This window comes from Xenopus tropicalis, chromosome 5 (genome assembly GCF_000004195.4).
Source record: "Xenopus tropicalis strain Nigerian chromosome 5, UCB_Xtro_10.0, whole genome shotgun sequence".
In the NCBI taxonomy this organism is placed as follows: domain Eukaryota; kingdom Metazoa; phylum Chordata; class Amphibia; order Anura; family Pipidae; genus Xenopus; species Xenopus tropicalis.
The window spans coordinates 127,309,104-127,330,780 of NC_030681.2; the positions used below are offsets into that span (position 1 = coordinate 127,309,104).

General features: G+C 41.1%; 1 protein-coding gene across 2 annotated transcripts in view; it reads right to left on the minus strand.

Moving 5' to 3' along the window:
- Positions 1-21,677, minus strand: part of gpc5 (glypican 5) — an 85,370-nt gene that overhangs the window by 30,338 nt on the left and 33,355 nt on the right. For both annotated transcript variants that reach the window (XM_004917804.4, XM_002933375.5), the window contains one exon: positions 17,213-17,333. In XM_004917804.4, coding sequence (XP_004917861.1) covers positions 17,213-17,333 — 121 coding nt within the window. The remainder of the gene's footprint in view (positions 1-17,212; positions 17,334-21,677) is intronic.

Sequence of the window (21,677 nt, forward strand, 5' to 3'; positions counted from 1 at the left end):
ACTTACTGAGGGATGTCTCTGATTTAAAAACAGACAAAAAAAAGGAACAATTCACTTAAACTGTCATAGGGTTTATTGTGATCCAGTACTTGTAAAAGTATTTTATTTGCAATGTGTTTATTTACATCCATAAACCTACATGCTTTCAGTCTATGCCATCAGAATGTGCAGTGGGACAGCGGGCATCTCAACCGATGGCTGCTCAACTGCTGAGTTACATATCTCAGCACCCCCCCAACAAAATCTGGATATCCACCTACAACTATGCTCTGCTGGAGCCCTGCTATACACAAGGTCATGGACAATTACTCCTATTTGCACCCCCTAAAGACAGATCCGATAGAAAACCAATATAGCACGAGAGCTGCAGGTTGTGGATACTTAACATTACAACTATGCTCTGCTGGGGCCCTGCTACAAGGTCATGGACAATTACTCATATTTGCACCCCCTAAAGACAGATCCGATAGAAAACCACTCGTCAAAAACATGAAAGTGTATTTGCCAGCTGGAGGCTGAGCATGCCTGATGTATATTCTGAAAATATCTAACAATTTAATATGTCCTTTTTGTTATTTTTTAACATATTTTCTGTTAAGTGTCCCTTGTAATGCTGTGGGCCCAGAGCACATTCACACTCTAAACTAACAACCTACCCTGGCCCTGTTCTGCACTGGCTAACCATAACCTAATGAAATTGATTTTGAAAACCATTTTAATTTAAAAAAAAAAAAAAACCAAGTGTGCTGCTGTGTATGCTGAGCGTGCCAGTGGAGGGCAGCCGTGCCCGCAATACATGGATGACCTTGCTACAGGGCATGTGCAGCCAGTCGGTAAGCTGCTCCTTAGGGGGCTACAGTCTGGGATTATGGCTGGGAGGATGCTGGTGGCTATTGCATCCACCCTGTGTTTTCTTTTAATACACTGCTACATTTCCAGAAAATAAATGTAAGTCTAAATATAAAATGTTTGTGACCAGAGCTCCAGAAGCTTCTAAAATGCTTGGAGTTGAATGTCCTACCAGCTGCAGGATATAGTTATTGTTGCAAGGCTTGTGGCATAAGCTTTTCCAGTGTTTTAGCTGGCAGGGGGGAGCACATGAAGATTGGAAATCCAAATGCCCTAGTAGAGCATTTTGTCCCAGAAATGTACAGTGGAGCATTAGGGGCCACAGGCTTATAGGTGGATCCCATAAATACAATCACAGGCTTTACTATCATGTTTTGATGCTTCTCTGCCACCTCAAAAATGACCTTAATGAACATGGCCAAATGGCAAGCTGCACAGCCTTATGTGCCACAAGCCCAATGGGCCAAATTGGACTGATCCCTGGGCCAAGGATATGCTCATACAGGGGCCCTAAGGAAATCCCACAAGAAGGGACTGTATCAACATGCCTGACAGATATCTGGCTGATTTTCAATCAGACATTTGTCCATCTCTCGAATCCTCGCTGGCCACCAAACAGGGCTCCCTAGCGGAACTAGTGGCTTAAAGGAATCTAGACTCTACACATTCTACTTTATCTATATATGTATTTTTACAAATGTATATGATTAGAAGGAAGACCATTTTCCATGCTGTTGAAATGTGTACTCTGATGTTTCTATGCACTACCAAAAACCTCATTCCCTCCACTAAAAGTCAGTTCATTCCTGATGTCTGACCACTCATCCAAAGTGGCCACTAATGAGAGCCGAGCACCCCAAGCTAGTGATTAGGGCAGATGGCTGAATGTGAGGGAGGTCAGGGTGGCTGGATTTCTGCTGATGAATCAGCTGGATGAGCATACACATGGCAGCCATTAGTTTTCCTTCTATCTCAGGGCTGGGTTGGACAGTAGGCGAAAATCTTCCAATGAAAAAGTCACGGGGTGCACGGATAATGCATGTCTTGGGATCATTAACATAGCAACATCTGCCTATCCCAAGAAACCTCCCACATGCCTGACTTGCCAGGGATCTCCTGAACTCTGCCTTTCAACAGAAAATACACTCCAGGAGAACAGAAATGTTAGATCCTACTTACATTTTAATCCCAACGGCACTGCTTCCAGTGTGCATAGAACATTGATTGCCTGCGCATTCATATACATAGCTGGTGCTGCTGTTGGGTGCAAGCAGTATAGTAGCTTCCATGTTTATTAAAAGAAAAGGAACATAGCAACATTGTTGGTAGAATGCCCAGTAAGAAAGAAATTACCAGGGAGATTGTTTACTAAATAACAGAAATTCCTTAGAAGCTTCACTTGGCAATAATATGTATAACTAGGAGATATTATACTCAATTGCAAAAGTAATGGTATCCTATTTATAAAATGAGGCACAGAAACTCTTTAGGGTCTGGGTAATATCCAACAGAGCTCATACAGGATAGGTGAAGCCTGTGGCACACTAGACATTGTGCCGCATATGCAATGCTTAAAGGGGAACTCAACCACTCCCAAACAACCAAACTTTCTGAAAAGTTAATATAATATATCAATTAAAAATATGCCGCCTTTTAATGATTTTTAATGTAATAATATGGTTTGTACAGTTACATAAGCATTACCCCCTGTTCTTCCTTTGATCTGGCTCACTACTTTGAGACTCAAATAAAATGTAACAGGCCTTCAGCCTGTATCCTCCAAATCCCACAATTCCCTGCACACATGAAGTCAATTAAATAGAGGAACATCACAGTGCAATGCATTGTGGGAAATGTTGTTCCTGTGTTCTGTCTGTAAGCTGTGGAGAAATTTGTAACATCAATGTTTTTGTCCCTCCTTCCCTGCCAGGATTTAGTCCCTCCTTCCCTGCCTGTCAGAATGATACAGAAAAAGAAGAACTGTTTTGTGGCTGGATTTCAGCATTTAAAATGGTATTTAATTAAGAAACAGATTACAGTGATAGGTATATTAGGGGTGTTTCTGTGTTGGTTTGGAAGCTGGAGTTCCCCATTAAAAGCTGTACCAGTAGTTTCCATATTAGAATTATTAGACAAGAATGCATGCCTCCCAACGGTCCCAATTAACTTTTACTTATGGTGTATACTGTACAGTGGTACTCCTGGACAATTGACTTTTGGTCTTCATTTTTGTGGATTTCACATTACTTGAAGCTACACATTTTTTAAATGTACTTTTTTCGTATGCTGATCGTTGCAAACAGGCAAGGGTTTAGAAATAAATAGGATGGGGTGTCAACAGAAACAGAAGCAATACAACTGTAAAACATGAAGCCAGATAATGAGTTTTTAGGTTGCTTGGGTCAGTGATTTTAGCAAGCAGATAGCAAGCAAATTAAACTGAAGAGACAGAATAGGAAGGCAAATCATTTAAAAGGGCTTAAAATTCACTGTTAAAAAGGACTTGGACATCTTGCACTAAACTTGCCTGTGTGCAATAAGCAATGAGGTTCTCATTGAGTCTGGAAGTCCTGGTGCTGTGATTCTGCTAGCAGCTGCCATTTAGAAATATATTTATTTTCTTGGGTCTTGTATATGTTTTTGTTGGGTATATGCTAGTGATGAGGTCCACTTTCCTGCTGGACCTGTTCATTATATCAAGGTTTGATTTAATTTTGGGCCTAGGGCACCACTTCATACAGGCAGAGGCACTGTGGTGTCTGAGGCGGCAGAGCCAGGACATCCCATGCAGCCTCAGTGCCTAGCCATGCTGCACCCCTTTTTTCACAGCAAAGGCAGGTTTAGTGTTTTATGTTTAGGGCTAGACTCTGCTGGCCTAAAGAGATTATGGAGTGTGGAAACCTTACCTGTAACAGAAGAGCAATGATATAGTGAAAGATCAGGAGCAGTAAAGCCACACATATATTATTCAGCAACTGAAAATGCTTATCCCGTTAATGCTTCTATAAATGACATTTTTTTGAAACTGTGTTGATGCTCAGGAAAGGGAGGGTTAGTTGCTGTGTTGTAACTACAAGCTATATTCTTAGGTCCCTCAGGCCCCAAATCTTAAGAAAGACGGCCTGGTTCCCACACATAAGTAAGGACTTTAGGCTTCTGCTTCTATTCTTATACCCCTGAGACATTGGAGTTTAGATCTGAGCAAGGGCAGCGTATTGCAGAAAGCCTTAGTAGTTAAAGCCTTTCATATTGGGCACATTGGGAAAGACAAATCCAAGATGCACTGGGAGGCCTGAGAGCAGCAGTGCAAGAAAGTAATAAGGTGACGAGAAGAGAAAGCTGAGGACAAGAAGAGAAAAATGGTTAGCACTTGGGGCACTTATATCTTTTAATTATAAATGGCTCCCTGCGAGAAGCAGATGTTTATATAGGGAATCATGTTGTAAATTATAAGGGTATTAAAAGAGTTCAGTGACTATACAAAAACACAAGGTCAAAGGCCAAGTTCTTTATACAGATCATGGATCTCCGAGGTGCTCTCCAATATCCTCACATTGTATAATCAATGCCAGTGCCAAACCAGGCTGGCCAAAAGCCCTAGGCAACCTGCCTGGCATCCTTACCCAACCCTGTTACCCCCCTCATGCACACTTGCTGAAGGCGGAGGAGTGGGGCCAATTGAGGTGCCAGCAGTAGAGGAGGATGAGGATTCAGACTAGGGGTGCAGAAGTGGTACGTGTCTAGCACCCCACCAGCACTGCACCCTACGCATGTGCCTTTTCTGCCTACCCCCTACTTCTGGCCCTGAGCAACGCTGATCTGATCCACAGAGTCAAATGTTGATACTCACCAATCTTGCCCACCTTCTTTAAATTTTTGTGGGAGCTCCTTTTATGTGCTGGCTTGGATTAAACAGTATATAACAAAATGGCAATAAAGGGCAACTGCTCTTAGGAAGGTATAAATGCTGGGTGCCTATTGTGAGGCTATAACTTTACTGCCATTTCTTTAAATGATGCCCCATAGAGTACTAACTGTGACCAAGATATTAGCCTTATATTACCCGTCAGCACATTCTGGCAAATATATTTATGCAGAACCAGATTCATACGATGTTTTATCTTGATAATATTGCTGTCCTACATCCATAACATGGTTTTGCTTTTTCAGCTGGTGGATAAAAAAATAAAATTAAGGCAGCAGTAAAATAAAATGTTACCGTATTATTTAAGCCCTTTAAAACCAAAACCTCTTTAGAAGTCATTAATCTGTGCTGTTTTTCCCATTCTGACTGCAGTGCTTTTGTCACTTCAAGGCACAGTAGATTAATGGCAGTGACGGGGCTAAGACTGAGAGCTAAGGGAGGCTGCAAGGGAAGGGTGTGGATGCACAATCTGTCACTCTGCTGGGCTGTCTCTATCCCCCTGTGATCATGGAGATACATGCTAGATGGACTAATCGCTTCACTTCTACAAAATGTTAACCTCCAATACAGGCAGTGGCATTTAAAGAATAAAACATTAAGTTACCAACTGCAAATAAACATCTGCACACTCAGACTTTGCTATTCAGCCCCATTAACTTCCACATATTAGGCACCTATTTCCCACTGTATATCTGTACAGTTATATCAGCCACCTATTGCCTTCTACAGATTAGTATGGTAACAGCTTATATATCCTATGTGGGTCACCTATTTCCTTCCTACAAATCACTATGGTTGCAGCCTATTTTATCTTCTTATAACTGTCAGGGGAAGCAGGGGGCCCAGATGCTAAACCTGCACCCCAGCCCCACCAGTGATAGTTCTGTTACTGTATGCATTTCCTTTACAATCATTACAGTTTAGTCTTTATTACTCACATACAAGCCATTTTTTTCCTACTACACACCAGAATGTTGAGTGTCTAAAGTTAGCCAATGACTGCACGGTGATGTCCAGACAGATTCTCCTTTCTAATGCAATCATGTAGGAGCCCTCCCATGGTCTGATGCCATGTAGAGCTGGTCACAAAAACAACAGTTTATCCAACACAGTCAATTCCAGCTGAAATGCAAGGCACCTTTTTACCTAGTGAAACACTGATCTTATTCATAGAATCTTAACCATGATACACCATCTTGGTTTACAGCATTCCATCATGCCACATCATCTCATGTTATCTTCTACATCATCTTGTAATCCACCCTTTGGTTGCTCTAATGCCTTCTAATATCTCATCAAACTTAAATTTCAGGCCAGGAGACAAACACTGTTCTGCTTGTGCCAGGAATATTTACACCCTGTTCATCAAAAGCAAAGGGCACAGCCTCCTTATTATCACTGTGCAACACTCTCAGGCATGATGCACCTTCACTAAAGCCCTGGGTTATATCTCGCATATGTCATTAGCTTTCAAATTGTCTCACGATACAAGGTGTGGTGCCCAGAGGCCTCCTGAACACCATAAGTTTTCATCCACCACGGAGAACTAATGAGGATAATTAGCAATAGCTGCTGGCCTCATTCTGTGCGCTGTCTTACATCTGGTGCTTTCCATAGCTGTCAATTTCACACTTTACTCTGAGAATAATTATTATCACCACTTCTGCATAGCTGCCAATATTATGGATGCTATAAAAATAGCATTCAGGTACGCCTAGCAGCTGGGTGGGTCCTTCACTAAAAAGCAGAATACAGTGCCATGGGCATCTTACAGTGCCTTTACGCTTACAATGTTAGAGAAGACATTGCTTTCTGGTCACATCTTGTGTACATTTAGTTGCTCTTAAAAACCTGGGATGGTAAATCTTTCTTGAAAAGAAACTTAATGACACGGACTGCAAAAAGAAAGCCGGCATCCATGTTTACTTACTAAGCACCAATGTGCTTAATGGTTCAAATCAAGGCAATGTTCATGTCAAACTGAGAGCCCTAAACCCTAGCACACTTCATAGGAAAACATCCTCACCAACACACATGCATTGACGCTGGCATACGCATCCATAAATATTAATGCTCACAAACTCATTCATACTTTTTTAGTCTAAAAGATGGTTTAATGACCACTGCTGCCCTCTGGCAGCTAACAGTGCCGGCCAAAATGCCCAATGCCCTGTCTGACATAATTGAGCAAATCGCTCAATGCCTACGTGGACATTGAAGCTTTCTGAGTGTAGACATGCAGGACCATGGGAGAACTACCTGGTCAAAAATGGCCAAACTTCCTGACCACTTTGCACTGTGTATAGCCAGTTTGAGTGCCAGCAGCAAAAAAAAAACCCAATACTAGATCATTTCCTTTAAATATATTGCACTGCAATGGTTAAGACTATATGGAATGTTAAAACTGAATATTGCATGACCACAGTTTAAAAGTATTTCAAGCAGACACCCAATACATGACATCAGACGGTCTGAAGTATTAGGTTCAAAGTGACCGACAGAGTAAGAAGTATATAGAAGTTATCTCAGGAAACAATGTCTTGTCTTTGTGTTTTAGCATCTGGGTGCAAGTACACAAGGGAGAACACAAGAGCACTTTGTAAACAGATGATACCAGACTTTAGATCAGAAAATACACCAAAGATCTTTATATATTTTCTGTCAGCTGGGAGCTGAAGAACCTCTTTCAAATCCAAGATATTTAGGGACAATGTACTTTTTGTAGAGAAAAAAAACTCACTTAACATACAGTTCAGCCTATAGATTCCAAACTTCTGAGACTACATGTAAAGTTCTGCCCATCATCAAACATTGCACTGCATTAGTAGTTGGAACAATATGCCACTCATTTACCAGTGTTAATACATATACAATTTGCATGGGAATGACCAATGTGGGCACTAATAGTACTTACGTAAAATAATGGCGTAAAATCTGGCGTTTAGACGGCGAACGTGACGGCGAATGTCTTCATTTATTTTACACCGATTTTTACATTGTTTTTTTGACGAACTTCATTTTACAGAGCATAATAAATAGGCCCCATAATATGCAGTCACATATTTTGCCCTGAGATAACCTATTTAGAATGTGTAAACTGAGCCACCTTTATTCCTTTTTGTTTATTAAGCTTTATTTGCTACATCTTAAAACCATCCCGAAGGAGGGAGCAGTAAATGGGTACCAAGGCAAGCAGGATAAAGATGGCCCAATATTTTTGAGAAGAAGGAAGTTTGGGGGTGACCGTTTTGTCCCTACCTCCCCAAATCCCAAAAGTGCAGATATTTCTAAGCCGGAGAGGTGGTACAGCAGTGAGGCACAGTAAGTGTGATATATGAGCCCATGCTGTGCTCACTGCACTATTCCCTTCTGCATAAGCCCTCTATCAATGTGCACAGCAGCAAACTGATTATTCTTTCTCTCACATGAGAAGAAAATAGATTTTGCTTCTCTACTGCAAATTCATCTTGTTTTATAAAAAGAACATGTGCCGCATGCTAAATCTTGCAAATTCAGCTAAAAATAGAATACAAAAAGGTAAGGCCATGTTCCAACAGCTTGCCATACTTTGCTGAGAAATCTGGCATGTTCCAGTCAAGCTGTCTATCTAATTTGGTTCCTTTCAAGCAGCTCCTCTTTTAGTAGATCCTCATGCACTATGCCACTATGTGATTCGCCCCCTTTAGAACGAGTCGGCAACTTATCTGCCTGTGTATAGGGACCACCAACCGATATCTGGCCGAATTAGGCAGATATCGATCAGAAAGGTTTAAATCCCATTGGGGCAAGGACCACATCGGTTCCTTGATGCGGGCTTCACCCTTGACAGTCACTGGAGATGAATGACAACAACAGCAAGAAGAAGGGAGTTATGGCCCCTAAAATAATGTGCAGTTGCCAATATTTGAATAAATCTACAGTATGTACATTACATAGTGTGTGAACTGTTTGAAACAATATGGGGCAGATTTATCAAAGTACTATTTTCGTACCTTTAAAAAGCACGATACAAAAAAATCGTATTAAATAGTACGAAAAATTTATATCTTGAAATACGAAAAAATCGTATCTTATCGTATGATGTCTGAAAAGTACAGTTTTTTCATATCTGAACGATCATAAACTGCAGGGAAAACCTTTCCCTCTTTGATCCTAATATGCATGGTTTTGGAAGCCTCCCATAGGAATCAATTGCACTCTGCAGCTCCAACCCGGCCCAAGGAAAGTCTCCCATAGGGCTCAATGGCACTTTGCAGCTCCAACCTGGCCCAAGGAAAGTCTCCCATAGGGCTCAATGGCACTCTGCAGCTCCAACCTGGCCCAAGGAAAGTCTCCCATAGGGCTCAATGGCACTCTGCAGCTCCAACCTGGCCCAAGGAAAGTCTCCCATAGGGCTCAATGGCACTCTGCAGCTCCAACCCGGCCCAAGGAAAGCCTCCCATAGGGCTCAATGGCACTCTGCAGCTCCAACCTGGCCCAAGGAAAGTCTCCCATAGGGCTCAATGGCACTCTATAGCTCCAACCTGGCCCAAGGAAAGTCTCCCATAGGGCTCAATGGCACTCTGCAGCTCCAACCTGGCCCAAGGAAAGTCTCCCATAGGGCTCAATGGCACTCTATAGCTCCAACCTGGCCCAAGGAAAGTCTCCCATAGGGCTCAATGGCACTCTGCAGCTCCAACCCGGCCCAAGGAAAGTCTCCCATAGGGCTCAATGGCACTCTGCAGCTACAACCTGGCCCAAGGAAAGTCTCCCATAGGGCTCAATGGCACTCTGCAGCTCCAACCTGGCCCAAGGAAAGTCACGATACCGAAGCTTGAATGAATCAGAAACTTTCGTACTCGTTGCGACAATACGATTTTGTCGAGCTTTTTGTCGCAAAGTACGAAAAAGTCGCACAAATGTATGAAAAAGTCGCAGACAATACACAAAAGTTGTAACCTTTAAAAAAAATACGATTTTTTTGTATTTGGACCTGTCGTACTTTGATGAATGTGCCCCTAAGTTTCATAAAGGCATGCTTCATTAAATGATTTTTTGCACTATACGGATTTATATGTAAGAACCCAACTTTTTACAGTACTGATTTTTTTTTTAAAAAAAAGTTAATTTGGCTTACACTGTTTGGATAGTTTATTTTGCTGCCTGTGATTATGTTCATTCTTATATAATGCTAGGGATTTCAATGGACTTTTCATGCAGGTTGGGTCCTTGATCTACAATGCAAATGTTGGTGCCGGAGGGACAGGGAGATTTAGGGATATTAGGTCACAAGATGGTGAGTGGAGAATCCCTAAAACAGTGACCGGTATGCCCTTCAGATATAAATGCCTTACCTTCAAGTCCAGTAGCAATATCATTAACAAATATATTAAGCTTGACAGGTCCCAGAAACAATGGTTGATGTGCCCTCCAGCAAGAATCCCTGGAATACCCTCCCAAAGCCGTCTTTCATCATTAGACACTCCATTATGTGTAACACATTAATTAACGACTTGTCCCAACACCCTAACAATGTAGCTTAAGCTTCTGTTCCTTGTGTGGCATAGCTTTAAATGGTCTATTTGTTATTCCAACTGTAAAGCCAATGGGCCAAATTCAATTTAGTGAGAAAAAGGTACATTACATGAAAACTCATGGATGATATGCAATATAATTAAAAAAACTTATCTCACTCTTCATAACATAAAAATCCTATTAAAGTTTATGAAAAAAATTGGAACTGATGTAGGAAAAAAGTTTTTTCTCCTCGAATTGAATCTTGTCCATAAATTTTCACGTGATAACCATTAGATAACTTTAATCTGGCCCAATGTGTGATATATTCCCAATAGATATAATACAATGTTTAATTGTATGTAAAATTGCTATGATGTTTGCCTTGACGAAACCGGGATAGGATACTACTATAAAGCTGGCCATACACGCACCAATAATATAGTACGAAACCTTGTTTCGTATGATATTCTGTGCATGTATGGCAACTCGGCGAGGCGACAGATATTGCAGAAGGCTACTGATATTGGTCGACTCGCCGATCGGGCGGGTTGAAAGATTTTGATTGGGCGCCATTGAAGGCCCCATGTGTGTGGCCAGCTTGATAAATGTAACTGCACACACTGGTACAAAGCAAAGTAATGTGCTATATTTTTGGAGGTGATAAATGGGTAGAATGCATTGCCTGGCAATTGAGCTATAATGTATCAAACTATATAATGACTGAATCAGTTTGTGCCTTGCTCCTAAATTCTGTCTGCAAGGGAGAGTAGAACGGGTAAATGGTTCCTTAGTCTGCACTTGCAGCATTACAGGATAATGTTTCTATTTAACATATGTCATGTATTACTTAAAGGACAAGAAAAGCCACAAATAATGGCAGTATATTTTAAAGGGCATATCCAGTGACCACAGATCCTTACTCAGTTATGCCAGGCTTCACAGCTTTTTTGAGGCCTGGTATCTTTGTTGTACTAACCTGCAGCTCCATGTTAACAGTCAGATTACTTTGTAATATATGGACACGCACCAAAGTCAGTCTAAACAATATGTGACTTGCTATAATGGCACTGCAGTTGGGTAGAATAATTTAACAGGTCAGGTCTTTGGGTTTTTTTTTAAGAAAGAGGAACAAAGACTGGTATAGATACATCTGAAAGCCCTTCCTAAAGGTCAATTAGGTTAAGACTTGAGGTGAATATGTATTTGCTGTCCAAGATATTGTTTTCCTATAGGTTTTCCTTTAGGACTGGGCCCTCAACTAGTGCCCTGGCTAATGAACTGCAAAACCTGATCTGAAAAAATTAGCCAAAACCCACTGGATTTCAGATTAGAGCTAGGATAGGTACTAATTATATTCCGACTACTGGCTGGTTTTACTTTGTGAGGCCCATCAATGTTCAAAGGTCCCCATACATGTTGAGATCCGCTCGCTTGGCGATCTTCACCCGATATCCCCACCTACGGGTGGGCGATATCGGGGAGCGTGTAGGCTATAATTCGATCGTTTGGCCCTGGGGGCCGATTTCAGGCCAGATATCGGTCGGGCAGGCCCCTTGTTTCTGCCCCTACACGGCCCGTGTATGGGGACCTTTAATCATGCAGGAACTGGTTCTACAATACATTTGGAGTGAAAAGAATCTCTCCTCATCTGAACACAAAAATATGGGGAATGAACAAGTTTTGCTCCTCAATTTCCATTTTAATAGAATATTTTATAGGCTAAAGTAAACCACGGTGTTAGTGCAAATATTACACCCATATTTGTAGCCTGTGGAGCATTTTTCATGTAATAGATCATGGTTTATTAGAATCTCATCTCAGACATGGAGACATATGTAAATCCCTATGCGCTGTTCTGTCCTGTTTGTATGATGTTAAGTTATGGTTTGTTGCCAGAGAGGCTCTTCTTGGTATTCAAATCTGATTTAATCCAGCTATTATGCTCACAAAACAAACAGTGGGGCAGCCAGGAGTGACTGAGAGCCAGTCATGCATGAAGAACTAACAACTGAATCCGACATGTAGAGACTGAGATTTTCTGTCCATTATTAGAATAAAAAAAGTGTCATTCTCAAGTAAGGCTTTCACTTGACAGCAAATAACAGAGCAAACATTGGGAGGAATCTGTTACAAGCCACAGCACATCCCATACTGGATGTAGAGAGACAGAGATGCAATCTCACAGGGAATGAGGCACAAAAACCCTATAACCAGCAGCAAGAGATGGAACTGATCAAGTACTGCCCAGCTGGCCGGCCATCTCTGACAGGCGTGCTTAATCATGAGCCCACTAGCTCTTACTGACATACAACTCCCTGCACCCCCCAACAGCCAAAGGCTTATCTGTAAGGCTGATGGTTATCATTCAACAGCTGAAGAGCCAAAGAGCCAAGTTCACTTATCTGTGCAACAGTACCACTCCTTCAGAGATTGCTGGACATATAATAGGACAAATGAAGATGGGTTGCAACAATTATCCCTATAAGAAGCACAACAGGTCAGCTCTGCTGTGTGTTTATGTCATTGCTGACGGTGGAGATGAAATCTAATATCCATACTCTGTTTCTGGGGGAAGGGGGATACCCAGGCTAATCTGCAAGGAAGTCATTAACTTGAAGTTCCATGCCCTTAAATTAGAAGGCATAAAAAATGCACAGGAACAACATTACTCATTTTCCTCTATAATATCTAAGGCAGTGATCCCCAACCAGTGGCTTGTGAGCAACATGTGGCTCACCACCCGCTTTGATGCTGTTCCCAGTGGCCTCAATAAAGGTGCTTATGTTTTAAAACTCTGGCTTAGAGGCAAGATTTTAAAGCACAAAGCACCAAGCAGAGCATCCTGCAGTCCCAATTGGGGCTATTAAATAGCCAATCACAGTCCTTATGTGTCATCCCCAAAGAACTTTCTTGATGCTTGTTAGGCTCACCAACACTTTTTACATCTGAGTGTGTCTCATGAGTAAAAAAAGGTTGGGGATCTAAAGGTTGGGGATCATACACGCTAAGATCCGTTTGCTTGGCGATCGAATTAGAACGACAGGTATAGGCTTCCGTCGATTCGGTGACCGCATCAACGAGTTCATGTGGTCCCCGATCCGACTAATTTTTAAACCTGCCGGATCGATATCTGCCCGATTTCAGCGCAGATGCAGGTCGGTCGCGCAGGCCCGTTGTTAGTGCCCATACACTGGCCGATAAGATACCGAAACAGTCTAAGGGACTGATATCAGCAGCTAGAATCGGCCTGTGTATGGCCACCTTAAGGGTTACAATTCTGCGCTCATATACAATCCAGTGTATATGAGCCCAACAGATTCCAATCCCCAACAGAGTGGATTCAGACAGCCCATTGTGGAACAAAGCAAAGGCTGGATCCTGCATTTAGGTCTCTGGTTCTGAAATTTTTTTTCTCGCATTTCATTTCTCAACAGTGAGTAGGCTTTGCACATTAAAGTACAGATTTGTTTTCATGAGTCAGACAAGCAGCTATAAGGACGCTGTATATATTTATTGTATAATCTTGGAAAAGCCAATAAGGTGCTAAACACTGATAAACAGGGAATAGCTTTGCAAAGAACCCTTCATTAGTGTTTGTGTCACTTATTACATTTCTACAGTCTTGTCCTAGACACCAATTATACAGTATATTAGCAGTATTTATATATCTTCTGTACTGTGGCTTGATGAATACTATCCATTAAAATCAAAGAAATTAATTAGACATATAACTTAATTAGAGAATATAACTTTATTTTATTACTTCAAAATCTATTTTCTGAATTAGAAAGGGCAATTTGAAACCTAGTTTAGATTCAATCACCAGTTTAGGAAGACCATTTGACCAAGTCTCAAAGCCACAAAATAATAATATCTACCAAAGCAAACAAGTGTTGAGTCCACCACAACCTTTTTAAGCTAGGCATCCAGAAGTATCTTGTAGAACAAATATGAATTCTGACCCTTACAGACTCTAGCTGGGCCTCACTCCACTATCCATGCCCCCCAGAATTTGCCAGCCCAAAGTTGGGGAAATAAGTGGGGAACTACCAAGGGATGTCCTTCAGAAGAAGAAATAAGCTTTTCCATATAAAAAGAGTAGAAAGGATTTCAGAGTAGTGGTCACGCTAGTCCAGCAATGATGCCACTGAGCTGGGGAAACTTAGCGACATCAGTGTCAATGTGCCAAGAACCAGTTCATGCCTGGTAGACAACGGGGATCTTGCAGGTATTTCTGGAAATGGCATCAGTGTGCCAAATGGCACACAAATAAATCTTTAAGGCACCAGTAAAGCCAATGGACTTGGCCAGTTGGTGAGTATACTTTCTTCTGTTTGCTCTGCCCCTTGTAGGCCTTCCTGCTACTTGTGAGCAACCTGGTAATTACCTTGCCCTGTCCTGGCACTGCCTGTATGCTTACACTAAACTACTGTCTGGATATTGGACTTTGTACTCTTAACCCCATGTGTGCTAAACCTTGAACGTTACCCTGTCTACCTGTGAGCCTAATTGCAGTATAATAAACAAAAGCCACAAATATACTGTAAATTATATTTTTATAAATGGTGCTTAGTGATATCATCAGTTATAATCAGTGCTCAGTGATGTCATTCCTAACATATGACTTCCTGTGTATTATAATAAATCATTTACCCCCTGTTATAAAATAGAGAATATTACAAACCACCTTGTAGTTCCATGACCTGTATAAAAGTTTTCAGTCTCATCCCTTTATATGGTCATAGAACTCTTTTGTGACTTATATCCTTATATTTTACAATAGGGGGTACATTATTCACTATATACCCTGCTTGAGACAGTAATTATTCTTTATGTGACTTAAAAAGTGTTATCCTGTTTGCTTTACACCTGCCTGATTCTTTCCCAACTCAGTTCCCTCCTAGGTCTCTACTCCAAATTCTACAACCAGTGGCCCCATGATCGTGACATTCAGAAAGCAGCCTTATCTCCTGCTGTTCATGTATTTGAATATAATGTGGCAGAGACCTACATGATATAGCAATGATCATATGGTTAAATAAGGTCCCGGTACAGAAGAGGCTTAGAAGTATTGATAGTGCAGAGACATTGGCAATAAATCTGGGGAGTGAAATCACCAGGGAAGGTGAGTCAGACTTCTCAAGCTTTGATGTTTCACAAGATACTTGTATAAATTATGATCAAACAGTCTGAGCTATTTATGTCATTAAGGAGGAAAACATTGAGGCATGAATCAGTATTCTGTCTGGGAATAAACAGGCAGCTCATGTAGGGACCTTAGGCAGTCTGTCATTGGAATCAGTGGGTCCCCTAGGAATTCAGCTTGTTAGGGCCTAGCTGAGTGATGGAGTTGGAGCTGCTTAGGAAATAAGATTGTTCATCCAGAGTCTTGAGAAGGAAGGTGGCAAATGGGGAGCTGTCGAGTTGTATATCTCTGCTCTCTGAAGCATCTAAGTGGTGACAAAGACTAGTAACGTATATTAATGTATAGATTATATCTTTCTGTCCAGCACCCACCTATAAAATGATTCTTGGTGAATACAGTCATGTTTGTGAATATGCAGCCCCAAATGACATTAATTACATTTGACACATTTACTGCCACTCAAATAAATAAAACTACTTCATTCTATATGAATTATCTGATATCTGCCATGCAAATGTGGGCCCTACAGGGTGCTGGATGGTAACTGGCACTAATACAAAAGAGTTTTGGGTTCCCAAACTCTGGGGTTGACCACCTATTAGGCATAAAACAGTAACCTGCCAGGTCTATAAAGCCAAGCCGGATCAACAATTTTAACCTGTTGGATCCACTACCTTAGCGCTGTCCAACTTCTGTGGTACCAAGGGCGGTAATTTTTCTGGCCAACAAGGTAGAGGGCCAATAATCGAAGCCAGTTTAACCACTCCCCTTTTTAAACCACACCCACTTGAAACCACACCCATCTTATCACAAGAGCTTTTAAGACTATGCCCACATTAATGGTGGTAGCGCAGCAAAAACCCAAATGGTTGGTGCTCACTGTAGAGATATCCCCCTTCATTCATATGTGAAAGAACTATGTTATGTCATATTAAGATATACCCTTAAATCCATATGCCTCCTCCTCCCCTGTGGATAGCACAGCAACCCCCAGCACATAATTACACATCTTAGGGACCATTTAATGGCTATTTCCAACTGCTAACAAACTCCCAGAATAAACCCCTGCCAGGTTCACCTCCCACAGGCAGCATAGGGCAGGTAGAGTATGGCACACACAGGCACGGTAGGGCAGGCAGAGTATGGCATACACAGGCAACACAGGGCAGGCAGAGCATGGGACACACAGGCAGCATAGAGCAGGCAGAGTATGGCACATACTCTGCCTGCCCTACCCTGCCTGTGTGTGCCATACTCTCTCTCTGCCCTGTGCTGCCTGTGTGTATGGCACACACAGACAGCATACAGTGACAAAATGCTGCCTCTGAGGTGTGAACAGGGGAACAATGTGGGTGATAAGAGCCTGAGGTGTGAACAATGCAGGGGGTGAACAATGCTGGGATTAAAAGGTGTGAACAGTCTTTGAAATGTAAAGTACAGCTTACTATGCCCAATAACCTACCTTCTTAGCTTTTCTCCTTTTAATTATATGATCTGGAGCTGCCACACTGCTTGCATTGGGTGACAGATTTTCTAATAGATATCCTGTTTCCGGTGAATGGTTCTATTATGCTGGCTTTATATTGTTTAGTTAGGAACCCTGAGCTGCAATAAGGAACTTATCAAAAGCTGGCGAACTACTTGGATCTGCTCAGTCATTACATTACATTACAGAAGCACTGGGCGCGTCTCATTTGCTGGGAAAGGAACTTTAATGAGACACTCTGATTGATACATTGAGGTGATAAATGCACTTTTTGGTAAAATGAAAGATGATGATGATAGTGATCTCTTACCTGTATAAAATGATTCAGCCTGTTGATTACATTGGTGATGAGAACATTTCGCCCCCTGACTTTCACTTCAGGGTTGTTTGCTTGAGCTTTGAACTCACTGGAGACAACTATGTTTGTATAACTGCAAAACAGAAAAATTAAAATGTGTTTAAGTGTAAGAGATTAACCCTATAGGCTCACTCAGTCATTCTTCCCAAGGGTATATGTATTTAGTATATGGAGGAGGCATGGTAGGATACCAGAATGTACACAATACTAAATATTAGGTGACTGCAACAACAAAATCTTAGTCTCTGCCCGGTGGTACCATAAACTGGGAGGCAGTACAGCCCCAATCTCTATGCAATATTACTGTATCACTGTATATTTGGTGACAGTACTGTCTCAATCTCTATACATTACTAAATTATTGTATATTTGGTGACAGTACTGTCCCAATCTCTAAGCAGTACTACTGTATATTCTGTGACAGTACAATAAAAACATAATTCTTCATGTAATATATAGGTGACAGTACAATACAATCTCAGTTGTTTTGTAATGCTATTCTACTTAAACTGACAATTAAACAGAGTGCAATTGAATAGAGTGCAACAGAAGCTCAATCTACATGCAGTAGTACTGTACATTAGGTGAGAGCACAACAGAATCTCAACCTTCATTCAATGTTACTGTCCCATTACAACAGAATTTTAATCTCCAAGCAGTATTACTGTACACTAGGTGACAGTACATAGAATCTTATCTACATTGGTTCACAGTACAACCAGATCACAATCTCTGTGCAATATAACTAAACATTAGTTGATGGTACAATAGAATCTAACTCTAAGTAATAGTACTGTAGATTAGGAACAATATAATAGAATTTCAATCTTCCTTCTATATTACTGTACATTAGGTGATGGAACAATAGAATCTTAGTCTCCAAGCAGTATTATTGTACTCTGGGTGAAAGAACAATAGAATCCCCATTTCCATACAGTATTACTGTATATGAGGTGACAGCACAATTGGATCTCAGTCTGGGCGCAATAATACTGCCCTTTAAGTGGCAGTAAATAGAAAATTAAACTGAATGCCATGCTGCTGCACATTAGAAGACAGAAATTGCCACTTGTTCTATGCTGAGACACAGAGAAGAGAGTTAAGGACTCCCACAATTTATGGCACTGCGGCAACAAAAGAGTAAAATCAATTTTGGAAAGAAGGGGAAGGACCTGCTCAGCGTAGCTATGTGGTAAGCCTGGCCCTTTCAGTCCACATAAAACATCCTGTTAGGATCAATGGTGTTAATTCTGGGCTTATAATTACTCCTGCAGTGAATTGAGACTGGGCAAGGACAGTCCTATTATTCATCCTTCTGAGGTCAACGGGAGGTAAAGGCACATCTGCCCCCTAACAGCTAATGCAGAGATAATAGCCCCAAGCCCTGAACCCCACCGACCATTCAGCGCCTTTCCCACTGCCATCACTGACAGCTACGGTGCATCTATATTTCATAAATATACACAGGAGCAGTTTCACTTCTTATGTGGAACAAGTAATATACCAGTTGCCCAGGATATTCCGTTAGATGATTAGTAAGTATGCCACCATCCAGGCAATGTGATTAAGTCTTTAATTAGGGTGCTCAGAGTGAAGAAGGTGAGCATTTAAAGGAAAACTATAACCCCATAATGAATACTTAACCAACATGTAAAGTTCATTGTATGAACAGCCTCTTCTCGCAGGGCAACTTACAGTAAACCGGGCTCTGGTTGCCGACAAAGTATAACAATACTTCTGTAGGTTCTCTCTATCTGCTAACACACATCTCTCTAACACACATTAGCCGTTCCAGGTGCTCCCTGCTGACTAGGGATCCTTACCCCATCCTATGTACAGTGCCAAGCTTCACCTGTAGGCTTTACAATAACCTACACCTAAACTCTCAGTTTCCTTTCTGGTGCACACCGCCTCAGGGGCTCTGCCTCTCTATAATTACCCCTCGTCGGGACAAAAGGCTGTCCTTTCTAGCTAGTCCTCACTAGCTTTCACTCCTAGAATAAACTCACTTGCCATTACTGTCACTATCTAGTCTAGCTTTAAATAGAATAAGGGTTTGCACACAAAAAGTACAAGCACAGTGGTAGTATTAAAAGAATATAGTCCTTTATATAGTATAATCCTTGAGAAAGGCTCTTTGCGGAAACGTTGGGGTAATTCTCATCTTTGGCAATTGTATCTGCTAACCTGTGTGACTTCTTTTGCTTATGCACTTTTTGTGGTATATATTATCTATGTAGTTTTTGTTATTTTGTAATTAAAATTGGCTGCTGTTAAATCTTTTGTATACTATATAAAGGACTATATTCTTTTAATACTACCTCTGTGCTTGTATTTTTTGTGTGCAAACCCTTATTCTATTTAAAATTACTGTTTTTGGTGCCCTATATGGGGGTACTGCTTTTGGGTTTTTTTGTGAGTGCCCTCCATTAATGTATATTTACTATCTAGTCTAGCTACCAACCACCCCAATGGGCCTGAGCACAAGGAAGTGCCTCAGCAAGATAAGTCCAAAAACAAAAACGGCTTCAATCAGCACACCGAACGGCCAAGGTATCTAAAACATTAGTTTTTATTCATTTCCTTTTAAAATGCCTTTTAAAAGGAAATGAATAAAAGCTAATGTTTTAGATACCTTGGCCGTTTGGTGTGCTGATTGAAGCCGTTTTCGTTTTTGGACTACTTTTTGCTCCCCAGGCTACGGGTTCAGGGCTTGAAGCACCCGGGCCATGCACCAACTTTGGTGAGATTTACTTTATGATTTGCTGTATTCTACCTTGGTGATATCTGGGTTGGTGGAGGGCCCGGGGTTTATACACCCGGGCCAATAGATTATCTAGGTACATTTACCGCTAGCGTACAGCTTAACATTTCTAATATAACCACCGCCGTTCACTTTATTGTACTTTACTTCATTAGTTTGATTTATATTATTTGGCCGTGAGGCACTATATCTTTTTGGGTTTAATTTGGTCCTCAGCAAAATAAGCCTTATAAAGACTCACTGATGGCCTTAGACCCACCTGCTGGATAATCTGCATATAGAGTTAACTATTTACATTAATAAAATAAAAATGTTTTTTTCATCCCCTTACAAACAGGGCTAATTTATGACTTGTACCCTTCATATAATGATAATTATGGTTATTAGAATTATGGGACTCAGTAAAACAGCCTTGTGTAATGGGGCAGTTGGCTTGGCATTGAATTGTATTAATAAATTAATATGTGCTTTTAAGAAAATGAATGGGGTGGATGTGCCCTGCCAAATTCGCTTGTGGGTTGCTACCCCTGGTCAGATAAGTAGTAGTAGCACTTTGGTATAAAGGTTATGTTATAACAAGTGAGAAGTTGGCCCCAGTTCTATTAACCTATAGCAACCAGTTACCAGATGTGCATGTGTTGATTACAATCTCTCATTTATTGGCAGGGAGCAACTGCTCCTGGGAACAGAAATCTATTATAGCAACAGCTGAGGAGCTACAGGTTGCAACCCCTGGAAACTGAGATCGTTTTTGATGCAGTTCCATGAGTTTGACATAAATACTGTTACATCTCTTTACTGCAAGCCAAATCAACATATTGTGCAGTGCAAATGTATGTGCTATATCTCCTAGCATTAATTATAGATACAGCAGTGAAAATAGAAAACACAGAGCTGAGTGTCCATTACAGGTATGAGACCTGTTATCCAGAATGTGTGGGGCCTGGGTTTTATGGATAAGAGATCCTTCTGTAATATGGATACATTTGCTTTATTTCTACTAAAAAATTATTTAAACATTAAATAAACCCAATAGGATAGTTTTGCCTCCAATATAGATTAATGATATCTTAGTTGGGATCAAGTACAAGGTACTGTTTTATTATTACAGAGAAAAAGGAAATCATTTTCAAGAATTTGAGTTATTTATTTTATATGGAGTCTGTAGGAGATGGCTGTCCCGTAATATAGAGCTTTCTAGATAACGGGTTTCTGGATAACAGATCCCATAACTGTACAATTTTTTTGGACTTAGTTGCCCCCCAGCAAGCATTTACTTGCTGCTGCTGCTGGACTGCTTCTCCGACATAATAAAAAAAAGTCACTGGCATACTAAGCCTTTCCACAGCCACGGTGCTCCCAGGCATTGCAATCCGCTGCTTACTGTACCATTCAAGAGCATATTTATCGATTGGAGAGAAGCAGATTCCTAATGTGCACTAATTTACCTCGATCGGCCTGTCTGATTCTGCTGAACACAGCACTCTGCTGAAATAGCAGCACTTTAGGAGCACTGCAATGTCACTTGTGCTCACAAGAAAATAATGTCCCCTTAATGGCACAGCACAGGGATTTTATTGGGGAGGAGATGACACTTCTCTTAATGACCTCTAGACATCAATACCCTGGTGTATAAACGGGCAGACAAGAACT